Consider the following 14,678-nt stretch of genomic DNA (forward strand, 5'->3'; position numbering starts at 1 on the left):
GAATTTGTTACTTGAATAAATTTTTTAATTATTCAGTGATTTTCTGTAGGTTTGCCTGAATGCAATCAGTGGCTGAAAGGAAACTGGCATACAGCTATGATCTTGAACTTTTATTTTTTTCTCTCAGGATAAGTCAAATGTGCCCATTGCCTTCATTTCATTTTGCAAAAGTGTCCTTTTTTGGTGTAAACTTTAAGCTTGGTACTGTACACAAAGCATCTCACATATGCTAACACTGCAATCAAATCCACTGATCCTCAGTTGCTGGCACAAGGAGATGGCAAGCTATTTCTTGCTACAACTAACATAAGGTACTATGAGAAAACCAGACTCCTTTTGAAAATTTTCCCTAAGGTGTATTTTTTGGTAAAGCAGTTATTTTTCTTCCTAGGCCACTAATCAATGCCTCTGAACAGCCAAAACAGCTTTTGTTCATTGACTGGTGAAGCTACCTCCTCAGTTCCAGGACAGCACACACCAAAGAAATTAACTGATAATGCTGACAACCCCTCACTGTAAGAAGGGATCAAGAGAGCTCTGTGGGTCTGGGCTGTCTCTGGATGATGAGCATAGAAACTGGGCTGAACAGAAACCTAAGTTATTATTGATAATAGTGATTACAGATAATACAAGATAAAATAATTCAGGTTTAGATTTTTAACATTTATTAAAAAAGCAGGATGTATGTTCATTTCAAATTAAACAGTTAAAAATGTTAAAGCATACAAACAAATCAATTGTGTACTAGCAGCATCCAATTGTTAGAATTTTCTAGAACTCCTTAGTACAGTCTTGGCAAGCTAAAAATATTACAACTTGCAACCAACTGACCTCACCATAGTGCAGATAAAACAAACTTTATAAAAACAACAATTTAAGGTTAAATAAGCTTAAATAAAGGTGTTAAATACAAGACACTTGATCAAAGCTTCTGTACAAAGATAAACAAATTTGGCATTGTACAATTGATTGGCTGGCTCACACCATACATGATTTCAATAGTTAAGCAGTATAACTGTTTAGCTGAACATCAACTATACAAAAGTAATTGAAGTTGGTAGAGGGCTAACCCTGGTGAGCCATTTACAAGGCATGTGTATTTTTAGAAAATCAGAACACTGTTTATATTCAGGCACCATTTGTTCCTGCAAATAAATAATCTCTAATGTATCTGCATCCAAACTAGTGTTAAACACATCAGTGCTAATATTTTATAAACACAGCTCTGTAACTATTCACTATACCTCCATTCTTATTGCTATGACAATGTGGACTGTGGAAATAAAACTACTGTACATACAAAAAAATAGAGCACCTTTTAAACATTAAAGTATATGTCTGGTTATTCTTTTTATCTTACAATACTGAAGCCCAAGCTAATGTAAATCGCTTTAACATCTTCACCAGTGCACCTGAAATGCAGGAACTAAAACCCCAAATATTCCTCTTCAGGCAAGCCCCAGCCAGAGCAACTTCTAAAAATGTCTAAAATGACACTAAGGATTTTTTACATTCATCTGCACACAAACAAATATTTGCTACTCTCTGCTTTCTTCTTATAGATTTAAAGACAGATTACCACAGTTCTCTCTCCTTTTCAAATGAATAAAGCTGGACAGAGAATGTAGCAGAAATACCTAAAATGGATTGTGAACACAGTGAAATTATTACCCCGATAATTCAAAAAATACAGCTGTTACATTGTTCCAGTAAGCATTTTCCAGGAGCCACTGATTAGGATTTTTTGTCTATTGTATTGAAAAACCATTCTGTAAATTTCCTCAGTTGAGCAGCTGCTGTTTGAGACTCCTCCTGAAGTCTCATGTTATCTTGTCTCAGGTGCTGTACTTCTGCTTGGAGAACTGCCTTGTCCTGTTTTTCCTGGTTAACAAAGATAAAAGTTGAGAAAAATGAGTAGTCATGATGACAACTATTATTTTTGCTGTTAATTCTACGCAAGCCATACAGACATATTTTGTTGAGGTCCCTAAACTATTAGGACAACTACTAACTGCAAGTTAAATCCCCAAATACCAATTACTACCAACTACCTCTTTCATTTTGAGAAAACACTGCAAGCTAAAAAGAAAACTGGATGTTACTTTAATAGAAAATTTACAGGAGTTTAATCCCTTTAAAAAAAATAGAAAAAACACAAGCACTAAAAGCATAAGACGCTTTTAGCCATAACAAATCTCATGTGAGCACCCAAGTTTTAAGTGATTTCAAGCACATGCTAATGAAGGAAAATATCTAATTTCAAAATTTTCCCTTACATGATTATTTTCTTTCCAAAAGCAGTCTCATTTCTATCCGTTCTGGCATTGTATCCAGCTCAGAAATTAGACAGCAAATGCGGCACAAAGCAAGTCACTGCTACATGACCAAGATACTACAAGGCAACAAGGATGACAAATATGGAGCGCTAACCACATTCCCATCCTTTGTTACATGCAAAGTTCCATAAAGAAAGATAAGATGTCTCATTCTTTCTAGGGTATGACTATATGTAGGACAATTATTCTGAAATAAAGACCCACAAACTAGTTAGCCTTGCCAGTTTGTTTGCATAACCATTTCCACAGGACTTTCTGCACCTCAGTGCTCTACCAACACTGAGCTCTACAATACAGCAACTGCGCTATGCAGTTTAACTGATGTACCTCTTTCAAAACATTGCTAAACTCTGTGTAAAAATAAAAGTCTTAAAACTGGAGACTGGTTACATTGTTAATGGTCTCTTACCTTTCTCAGATCAGTTTGTAGTTGCCGGAGGATGACTTCTAGCTGGTTTACTTTTCCAGTCAGGGTACTCGGAGCATGTTCCCTGGAAAGTAAACCACTACCTTCACTCTGAGTTAGTTAAAAACATTTTCTTCCCAGCTTTTGTGAGTAACACTTTCAGTAATAGCAAAGGAAACCAGTAAGTTAGGAAAATAGAGTTGAAACCAGGATCAGACTATTACTATTACAGGCTATTACAAAATAAACAAAATACTATTACCAGAACATAAATCCAATCCTGCAATATCTGAAATATGAGACTGCCTCTCATGCAAATCAGGCAGAGGTTCTAGCAATTATTTGCACATACCGTCACAGTGCAAGTCACACTCACTGTTCGATGGTGTGCAGGCACATCAGGTAACAAGCTGCTTTCTGATAAGGACTGTGCTAATCTGAACCAAGATGCAGTAGCAATTACTGCAAAGCAGAAGAGCTGTTAAGAGTTCTTTTGTCTGGTGTACAGTAGTGTCATTTTTAGTAAAGGATAAACTTGTGGCTTTATGGAGACAAATATTTTGTTTAAAGGTCAAAACACATGAAATATTGCCACAGGTTATTCAAATGCATGACTGAAGGAAAATACTGAGAATAGCTTCTGCTTTCTGAATGACAATGAGCACTGTGGGAGATAGTTTCATGTACATTATAGATGCAATTATCCATCATGTGAATAATTGTGTCTAAAAGAGAGAAGGTGAAGAGAGAGGCTTTACATACAAAGCTGAATCAGCTGCTTTACGCAACTGCATAAATCTGACAGATTTGCCAATGCTGAAAAGTCTTTTGCAGTCCTTACTAATCATTAGGCTGGGGAAAGATATGGACTTAGAAATCATTACAATAAATGAGCTTTACCATGTAGGCAAGCTAATTTGTGTAAAATTGGTTCAAATTAAAATGTGATAATCTAACAAGCAAGAGGACTTTTTCCTCCAATTCCTGTTCTTCCACTCCTGCAATTGAAGAGCAAAACTAATCAAAGATGTGTTTTTCTTTTAAAGCATGCTACTAGACATTATACTGCTGAATCTGTGCTTTTAACAAGTATACTCCTCAGAGCAGGAAAGACTAGGGGAAAAAAAAGAAAAGAATAATTTCTCCCAGAACACTGGAAAGAATTTGAAGAATCAGGTAGTTTGGCATGAAATTTTCCTGCAGTCCTCAGTTACAGGTTCTCTTGATTAATTTACCTCTGCATAAATGAAAAAGCATGTGTTTGGAAGTAGCACATAGTTGCCAAGATAGGTAGGAACACCTGTTTCAAGATCTGAGACATTTGCCGCAGATAAAGTTGCATACTACAGAGTTCAGCTTCTGTTATTGGTTCTATTCAAATGAAAACTGAAATAAGTGTAACACAAATTATTCTTGTAAAGGAATAAAGTGAAAAATTTGATGATCTGAAATTCTGCTACTAACCCTACTCTGCATTAGAGGTTTATTACAGTGAGAGAACTTTATCTGACTATATTACAAATTTCTTAGACAGAAGTGCTCATATGTTGATTTGAAGAAAAAACATTTTCCAAAATTAGAGACATGATCAGTCAAGGTAACAGGTCTGCCATCAAACAGCCAGGAAACATGCATACAGGAAATGTGACATGCAACGGTAAGGGAAAATCTTCCCTTAAAATATTTTCATAAGAAATATTCTTTAATTCTGACATACCCAGCAGCCTCAAGAAAATCTTTTCCATCTGGGGGACTCTCATCCAAAGGCAACTCTTGTGTTCCTTCCAGACCCTGTGCTTGCTGCATATCATTCAAGGTGCAAAAAGACGCTACTCCCTGATCTGGAAAAAAGCAACACAAGGATACATCTAAAACTGGACAAAATAAAGGGCTTTATTACAGCCATTACCCCAGTTCAGTTAGTGAAATGGATGTAGGTTTCTACATCTCAGCTTTGAAGACAATCAGCAGATGTATGTTCCAACTAGTTGGCTTCCCCACACCTGCATCCAAAGGCAACCCCAAAGCATTTTTTATGTCTATCAGCAGTATGACAGTTTTGTCTGGACCAGTTAATGCTGATATGAACAGTAAATTGGTCTTGATAAAATCTGCAGAAAACCATTTCAGAATTCAGGGTCACAAGCAATGACAATACTAATGCAGCAAACAGGTTTGCATTTTTCCATGGACTTAAAGCCCTCAGATTCCTCAGAAATCTGCACTGTTCATTTCATACTGCTGTACTGTGTCAAGCATTTGCAGAACCTCATGGTGATCTGCATATTTGAAGAACAATAAATTCACACTATTTTTATCAATTGAGTTTTTATTATATATATCACTAAGACACACTATTATCTGCACTGAATTTGCTGAGAACATAATCCAACAAGCACAGATGTAATTACCTATGGATATACAGTGTGGTTGCCAAAATATATCAGTCACCACATAATAGAAGTATGCCATGCAGATCATCATTGCACAGAACAGGAGTAAATGATGCATTCATTGGGATATAATTTGTCTTCTTTAAAAAACAAAATCCATATTCTGTGGAGATTGATTTAGCTTATTTCTGCCAAACAAAATCCATGTCTGTAGGCTTGTAAGAATTCTGGAGACAACATGCCTGCCTTGCCCTTTCTCCCCTTCTCTACCACCCCACAAGGCCCAAAGCTTGCATTGTCATGCAAACGTGCAAACATAGGAAATATTAAAGAAAGTTTACAAAAGGCAAAAGTCATCAATCTCAGACCATCACCTAGAAACGGCGTGTGATGACAGAACGGCCCAAATTCTTCATCTGAGTCAAAACCTGGAATAAGATTTAGAACGTTCCTATAAACAAGGCAAGTCCATCCCCACTGGAGCAGCTGTGACCCTTGCGTACAGTGCACACAGTGGGCTGCTCCCTGTGCAGCTCATGCTGGTGCCCACTCTCAGCCTCTCCAGGCCATTTTCACACAACACCAACATTATAGCACAGCATGAGGTGTCACGCCCCACGTCTCTGACAGTAACACCCAGTGTTGCACACAGCATGACAACTTGGCATGATGTGTATGACGATGATCCTTTAAACTCTAAGGACACAAACAGTGAATACAGGCCAGATCTTTTCAACTAGGAAGAAACATTTTAGTGTAAAAGTTTTACCAAACAAAAATAAGAAACCACTAAAAATAACTTTACTGATTTAAAAAAATCCCTTCAGTTTTAAAGAATAGCAGATCAATTCATTCTATAATACAATAAAGAAAAGTTGCATGCCTTATTTTGTCAAAATTTAAAGACTGCAGCTCATTTCTCCTGCGTTTATCCTTCTTTCTGACTAGCGATGGATCTCAGTAAATATCAACATGACTTTTCTGCATCTGCTGACAATAAGGTAAGAATATAATTTTAAACACATAATCAATGACATCATTTACAGATTTGAAACCTACTAAGTTAAACAGAATTACTTAGTATGAATAAACTAAAATTAGTTTCCCAGATCAAACACAGTATGTAGGCCAGACAAAAGACAGTGTAAACAAGCCGTTTCAAATACATAGTTGGTTACTGATTTCACCTTTAGACTATTCACATTTTCATTACCATTTAATAGAAACAAAGCCATCAATAAATGTTATGCTGTTGCTATTTTTATTATGGCCAACAAAATGTGATATATGACAATGTGTCTCAGAGGAAATTCCACTGCAACAAAAAAAAAAAATCCACATTTTTCTCCCTCTGCTGACTAAGCTTAATTAAAGAGACTGGCCACTTGTCTGGTTTATTTTGTCAGCTTTGAAAGCGTTTTGGCACTTTGATCTCCTCAGCACTATTTTAGAGCATCTTTTTATTGATAGATTAAAGCAGGTGAAAAACCAGGTACAAAGTAGCTGTTAATGAAATCCTATGATGCCATTTTTGTATTATTTCAAAATACAACAAAAATATAAAAACATATGCTTGCAATGTGTGAATAACTCTTCCTTCCTGTATAATCCCCAATGAAGTTGAACTTCATAAAATTTAATAATAATAATAATAATATTTAGAGTAGGAAATTAATTGTTACATCTTTTCTGTTTTTCTGGTATAACTTAAACACATTTTCCAATATTCATATCTTTATAAAATATGAAACTGTATTCTCACATTGACAAGGAGAGGAAAAAAGTCACTACATGGCCGCTAATAATCCAAAGTCTCCAATTATGTAACATACTACATAAACTCCTGTGTTGCTCTTCAAAATTAGTTCCTTAAATTTCCAAAGCCAGGTTAATGTCAAAATCATTCTCTGAACAACTTAGCAAGACAATAAATCTCTGTAATAATTAGTACAACAATTAGTACCTGGACTAGCAAAATATTTTGCCTTTGAATACTTTTCAAGTACTTTTAAAGTAATATTTTTATTTTCAGTAACTACATAAAATCTTACTGATCTCCTTCAAAGTATTCATGCTTAGCAATAGCTTCACCAGTTTACTATTTAAATCTGAATTGTGGTGAAGATTGAACTTGTGCTTTGAAGGGCAAAATTTTCTTGCTGATTTTTGGTTTATTTGTTCTTCACAGAATTCACTCAAGCCTTCATTAATGAAAATAAAATCAAAGTTACCTCCAAACCAGCTAGTTTTTATAAAGAAAAATCAAGTGGACTTCTGGATATGATGCTGTAGACCTAAGTTCTGCTTCCTCCAAACTACAGAGGCCCATTCTATTCAATTGAAGTGATATGTGCATACTAAGAGAAGAAAATACACATAAATCTCAGAGTTCTTACATTTAACTGGGACATCTCTGTTGAATGCCAAACAGAACTCATGCATAGAAAACTATTTGCGAAAAATATATTGGTCTTTATATCAAAAGTTTAAACAACAGTTGACTTAGCAAGACCAATGATGAGGGAAAAAAAATCATGTCTTAATTTACAGTAAGAGTCATACACCTATAACCACTAAGAATTTGAACTTGGATTTCCATTGTTCCAGACCACTAACAGAGGCCAGAAAAAACTAAGCAATTCTGGTGTACTGGAAAGCAGAAAAGGCTCAAGTGAATATAGTGCGTGAAGCCATCTCTCATTGTTAAGGTAAAGTCTACCTGCAAAAATACACTTACATATGCACTGAAGCAAAAAGAGTTACACATGAATGCACTAGAAATGACCAAATGTTAACTGAGCATTTTATTGTTTTTTCTTTTTCTAGCAGTTTAACACACTGCTTTGGTTAAAATAATTATGTGTCATGCTGAATGCTTCATTTCTTTCTCATTATGTTATGTGCAGCATTACTTGCATTAAGCTATGAAGATTTTAAATCAAAGTATTAAAATAAGATTAATTATCATAGCACAGATGTTTCTGCAAAGATAAATTAGCATTAAAAGACATTGCCTTCTGATTGGCACTGGTAGACATTCATAAAAATCACCTGGAAAAAACTCAGTTGAAACCACCTATTAATAAACTAAATCAGAGACATCAGAAGGAATTTCTTAGGCTTTTAATGCCCATGGTATGATTTATCAAAGACCAAACAGCATTTTTAAAGCATAATAAACCCAGTCTGAAATAGCACCAATAGTACAAAGTTCTATTCCTAAAAATACTCCATATTTATACTTCTGTCAGTTCCATTCTATGATTACAGTAAAAGATATGGACATACAGAAAAGCTTCTCCTTTGCTCCCCAAAATATTGAAAAGATCCAAAAAAGCAATCAACAACATAACATGCTGAAAGACAGTTCTTCTCTAACGTGGAGATCTCTTAGAAGGGTAAGAGCAAAAGGGAATTAAAAAATTAATTCTCGTCCTTTCCCTTGGTATTTTCTGAGGTTTCTTTGCTCTCTTTTTTCAAAGTCAGCTTTCCAATTTATTCTATAAATTCCCTTCTCTTTATCTTTACTCAGTTGACCATGCTTTCTTTTTGTTTCTTCTCATTTTTCACCTTAACTACCCTCCCTAAACCCCCACCTCTTTGGCTGTACAGTCACATCCAGTCCTCTCGATTCTGTATTGTTTCCTTCAGGGATGGATACAAAACCATTACAACAGTGTATTTTTATCACGTCAGTGGCTCCCTGGTTACTGTCCTTCTGCAGCTCCCAACAAAATAAGAGTAGGGAACTAAGTAGTGTATCCATGTGTGACAGAAATGGAGGGATACCCCTTGCTACTGACTGGATTGACTTTAGCATGCATGCTGAATATCATCTCTGGATAAATATCAGAGTCAAGACTATGTCTTGCAAAGGAAGGCAATGTGAAGTCTTAAAATAATGCTGCGGTTTATGGAGGCTGACCCTCAACAGAAGCAGCTCAAGCCAAAACCCTTCACTGCCGCAGCTTCTGGAGCCAGTGGAGTTAATGCCTGCACAGCTCTCCATTACACTGTGAAGACCTGACCTGGGAATAACAGATTTTCAAGACAAGTTTGAGGTAAGTATTTGGCTTCCCACAGAAGTTCTTGCCAAGCAAAACCAGTGAAAATGAAATCCTCTCAAAGTGAGAAGCATTATCCTCATACTTCCAATTTAAAAAAAAAAAAGGAATGGTTTCTGCCACTCTCATGCACCACAGTGTAAAACCTGCTGTTCTACACAGGACCACAGCTTCAGCTGAATAAAAACTAATACTGAAAAACAACACTGACCACTGTTCATTTGAGGGGAAAGAGAAAAGCTAAAAATAAGACCATTGTTCTTGTTACACTCATGAGTAAACTCTGAGTACAGATGATGATAGCAAAAATCTTGCTACTATATTTAATTCTTAATCCAACTGATGACAACACTGTAAGGACCTAAAAAGGCTATTATCTAACATTAATTGAGATGCAGTTGCTTTTTAAGACAGGCAGATGAAGGATCATGAGGGCTACATTAGGAATAATGAACTGTTTAAATGATGTAACTTGTCAACATACAATCTGGTGAGATCACAGGAGAAAAACCTCCAAAGAGATCCTATTTGCATCCAGTTTAATAAAAAGATCAAAGCAGTTTTATTTTCAGAAGTAGATAAACTTTACAATCATCCACTCTCTTTTTCACATTGATAGAATGCACAACAGTAGTTCTAAGCTATTTTTAAATAGTAAACTGAAGCAACTTCTAAGTCAACAACACTAAAAATACATATGGAAACTGCATCTGCTAGTTCATACCCAGCACATTCCCTTCCAGTGAGTTTTTTATGACATGCCTATCAGTTATTCTTTTCTAAATGAGTTCCAAATTGCAAGACATAGGATAGAGAAAATTGAACAAGGGTTTAAAAATTCCATTCCTTGCAAGTTTCTAATTGCAGCACTACGGATTTAGTCAAAACATTGTATAAATAATCTAACATATACACAGATGTCTCCACTGCAGAGTCCTAAACAGAAAAGAATTACATTCATTCATAAAAAAAAAGATGATTATTTACTGAGCAAATTCTTACAATAATTCAAAAAAATTCAGATAAACTATTTCTCTCTTACAACTCAGACCTTCAGCTTTTCAGCATTATCTACAGATATGTCTGCAGATAGAGCACTGTAGGGTAGCTATGTCGTTCTACCTCTCTCTCTCTCAAATTCAAATCTAATTACACTCACATAACACTTTCCAAAGTGAAATTATTTTCATCACGATACTAGTAGTAAAAAGAATGAAAATCTATCAGTTTTCAAAGAAAGTTAAAAATACAGGAGCATAACTGGTACAGAATGAACTTTCAGTCAGCTGAACTCAAAAATTTGATTAGCATTTAAAAATACTCTTCAAGTACAAAGTTACAGAGCTATCATTTACTGATCCAAATCTTTTTTTCAGTAGTTTAAGATGTCAGTAACAAATAGCAGGGTGTTCCCTGAGCAATCCAACATAGAAATGCACGGGAACAGCTGTCAAGGTTCTCAACGTCATCGTATTTCCTGCCAGCTACCACAGCCATATTGAGTAGTACTGAATGCACATACAATTAATCATGTTAAGAAGCAATACAGTTCTTCAAATTCCTAATCATCACTGTTGGTTCAGATTTTCACAATGTCATTTAAATTAGCATAACAAGTAGTTCTGAAGGGCTTTTGGTCAAAGCAAAATCGAATCACTTCAACTTTGGGAAGAAACCAGGTACCAGAAAACTGATTCCTATGGTTGCTTTTAGGTAGAAACCCCAAATCACTAACTTCACAACCAATTCTTCTCATAAAGTTAAGACCTGTATCTTATACAATGATGACTGTAGGAACATCATCCTTATTCATAGATACCCTTGACTTTCCATACATTCACTAATGCAAACAACACCAGTTAAGAAATGTCAAAAATTTTACAACAGTACAGCAACCTAACCAAAACACCCCTCAGAAACAACAAAACACAAATACTCAACTGTATATATTCATATATTTTCTCAAACCAACATCCATCTTTCTGGGCTTATACATCATGTGTGTAGGTTTAGCTCCCAGAGGTGGACAAAGTTTTTTTCTTAGTTAATCTGGTTTTATAATTTAATAAAGCAAACCTGATCTATATCCTGCATCTTAAGACATTTTTGCTGGGCTTCAAGGGCTTATGAAAACCGAGAGAGACTGCAACATCATTTGGACTACACATAGCAGTTTACAGACACAATACAACAAACTCAGGGAACTCTTCCTCCCAGTTTCATTGGAAACATCTAACTTAAATGCTTTGAATCTCTCCTTCAAAGAACCTGATTTGTCCACTTGATTACAGAAGGACCTTGCACAACAAAGTGGATGAATTGCATCTAAAATGGGTTTTAAAAGTATCATGAATACTCCACATTTTCAGTGACAAACTTCCACATGGAGAAGTGATACTGCCAAAAGAACTAAAGGGCTATGGAGACAAACACAAAAAACTGGGGTTTTGTAATTCAAAATGTGGCTGTACAATATATATTGAAAAATCAAGTTTGTGTACTGAACATTGATCTTTATTCAAATTTTCCTGTTACCTTCAAACGCTCGTGCAGCATCTACCAGGTGAGACCAGTCTAGCCCTGTGGCAGTGTCTGGCAGGGGCATCAGGCCAGGATCATTGAATTTGGCTTTATCAGATAAGGACCCATCTGAGAACCAGAATTCATCTAAACAATAAACACAATAATTAGTCTTCCTATAACAATTATGCACAATTAATTTTGAAGCTACTATAATGAACTGTAAAAACTGTGCTTATCTTCATTTCTCTTGTTTCTGTCTTTTCCTGCTCAATACTTAGTATGGATGGAACAATTTCTACATGTTGGCAGAATAACATGGGAAGAGTTTCTACAGGGTTTTTTTGGTGCCACTTTGCACATGATGTGTTCTTTGCATTTTCATGTGAATACTGTGTGAATAGGCAACATCCATTCTTAAAGCACAGCATATTAAACCTGAGCACTGACCAGAAAAGTTGCTAGATATACAAAGTTATGCCTTTAAGGTAGCTGTGAAAGAACATAATAATTATTTACATGCAGGGTTTTCCAGAAGCAATAAAGAAAATATCACCAGCTTTTCTTTCAACGCATTTGTAAATTGTAGCCGATACCCAAAACTCACTTTCACATTTAAAATACTACCCTGTTAGTTTAGTATTTGCATCTGTATCTCTGAGGATGTAAGATTTGTGTGAGATTCCAGAGTGAGCTGTAACAAATTGTATACTGTACACAGATCATATATTAAATGAAATGTATGCACTATAAAGTTAGTTCAAACAAAGTTTCAGACTTCTAGAAAGGTACCACAAACATGCATTTTAGTAGAGGAGATGCTAATTTTCATAACTACCTTAAATAGTTTTACATTTTCCTTATCTGTCCATAGCAACCTTTACTCTGATCAGTGTGAACACATAAAAAGAATACTGCTGAACAGGCACACAGAGGTTCTTAAAATTGAACATAAACCAAAACTGTTACTTATAATCACATTTTGCCCTAACCATAAAGCTAGTAATGGAATATACTACTTTTACCACATAGTATTTTCAGGAAAAAAGAAATTTTGCATCAGATGTATCCACTCCGATTAAACAGAAAGGTCAGAATGGTAATATTTCCTCAAATACTTCAGAAGGAAATTTCCATCTAGTTATTCCACTGATTCAAACTATAATACTTAAAAGCAGTATTTTTCCAGGAAAAGACCAAACACAAAAAACAATGAAGAAAGAAATGCATGCATACAAGTGCAAGATACATTGTAGTTCAAGAAAATGGCATGTTGTCATTGTCCTGATACCAATGTCCACTTGAATTAAAGATTTCTGACTTAAAAATCCCAAATGAGTAAGCTGTTACAGAGCATTCTAGTGCAAAGAGCAATGATTAGAGCATATGATATGCTCTATTCTAGGCAGAAATCTTGCTTTAAAAATACAAAATATCAGGAAAAGTAAAGGGAAGAAGGCTTACAATCTTCTGTCAAAAATTAGGAAGAGGTGGAATTTATCTTGCTCTACACTTATATGAAAGATGCAGTATTGTTACATTACACTTGGAAGTGGCTTGACAAAACTCTGTAGAAATGTCTTTCTCAATACCTACCCTTAGTATGCAAAAGTGGACATTATATGAAATGGGAAATATAATACAGACATATATTCTACTCATACATTTGTACTAAGATTTTATTTTCAGTTCCTTACAAACATGCATAAAGTCTTACCTGAGGTTATCTTTGTGCAAATACACTGGAAGCTGAAAGTCAGAGCAGTCCCTGAACTTTTGTATATGACTTGGGTATTGTAAGAACCTTATTTATGCAAGTACAAATGTTTTATACATCCCTATTGTGGAAAACAGTACCTTATTTGAAAGACTGGCAAGTCAGCTTTTGGTGCTAGACCAACAGGCAGGCCCTAAGGGACAGCCCTTTCGCTTTTGTGTGATCAGCCTACAGAAGATGATTGTGAAACCTGTCAGGAAGAAGTCTGCTCCCAGCACGATTCTGCTGGCTTTCCAAATTAAAGTGTAGGAGTGATATATTCACCAGCAGTCATCCTTCATTATGCATTGTCTTTTGTGAGAACCTCAGTTCACCTTAGGGTGGATCCTATTCAGTCCTGCATAAGCCCTGACAGAGACACTCAACTGCAGAAAGCCTGCCAGAGTAGAGATTTGAATATTGATAGCTCTGAAAATGCAAGTGCTCATGCTGATGGCTGAAATTTTAAGTGGAATTAGTGAACAGGCATGAGTATGCCACCATAAAATAATTCATTTTCAAGTATAAATTGTGCTCTTCTGCAATGGAAGGGGTGGGGAGGGGGGAGAAAGAAAGCCCCCAAAAGAAACTTTAATTACATAAGCCTCAGTAGAGAGAATATTGCTTGTATTACAGGAATGCTGTAGACGAGATAAATTATTTCTAGCCTCCTATAATTGCATTTCTTCCCAGCTCCTCTTACCTTGCTGTTGCCTCCACTTTTTCCCCGTATGAATGGCACATCAGCAGCTGTTGCCTCTTGTCTCCCTTTTTTGATTGTGCAGAGGTGGCAAGTGATGCTTGAGCATGCCCACCTCTGCCTGTCCAGGAGGATATGCCTGACCTTGTAGGCCACTATCTTCACTGCACTCAAGATTGACTTTGAGGCAACACAGATTTCTCTCTTATTGCCTTTCAGTTTTAAAGATAATTTTATTTGCTGAACTCCTTTTTGCATAAAAATAATTGATCCTGTAGTTTCTGGTCCTTTCAGTTACATCACTTCCTACACTTAGGAATTTTATTTATTTTCATTATTGATGCATGAAAGTATAAAGCATTTTCAGGAGTCTTTATTTTCACCAAATTATGCTGTCAGGTCAGTTTCCAACGCAGCTCCTGAAATGGATAGTTATCAGTCCCACCTATGACCGTATTCAAAGAGTAACTAGTTATACAGAAAAAAGAAAGATTCACCTGATT

At 35.7% G+C, this 14,678-nt stretch overlaps 1 protein-coding gene across 6 annotated transcripts in view; it reads right to left on the minus strand.

Moving 5' to 3' along the window:
- Positions 1 to 642: 642 nt before the first annotated feature.
- SIPA1L2 (signal induced proliferation associated 1 like 2) overlaps positions 643 to 14,678 on the minus strand; it is a 183,338-nt gene continuing 169,302 nt past the window's right edge. For 3 of the 6 annotated variants that reach the window (XM_071549552.1, XM_071549551.1, XM_071549553.1), the window contains exons 19-23: positions 11,735 to 11,866; positions 5,510 to 5,563; positions 4,460 to 4,583; positions 2,746 to 2,827; positions 643 to 1,881 (exon numbers count right to left, since the gene is read on the minus strand). In XM_071549552.1, coding sequence (XP_071405653.1) covers positions 1,735 to 1,881; positions 2,746 to 2,827; positions 4,460 to 4,583; positions 5,510 to 5,563; positions 11,735 to 11,866 — 539 coding nt within the window. In that variant the 3' untranslated portion in view covers positions 643 to 1,734. The other 3 variants (XM_071549554.1, XM_071549555.1, XM_071549556.1) reach the window with 3 other exon arrangements.

This window comes from Pithys albifrons, chromosome 2 (genome assembly GCF_047495875.1).
Source record: "Pithys albifrons albifrons isolate INPA30051 chromosome 2, PitAlb_v1, whole genome shotgun sequence".
Lineage (NCBI taxonomy): Eukaryota > Metazoa > Chordata > Aves > Passeriformes > Thamnophilidae > Pithys > Pithys albifrons.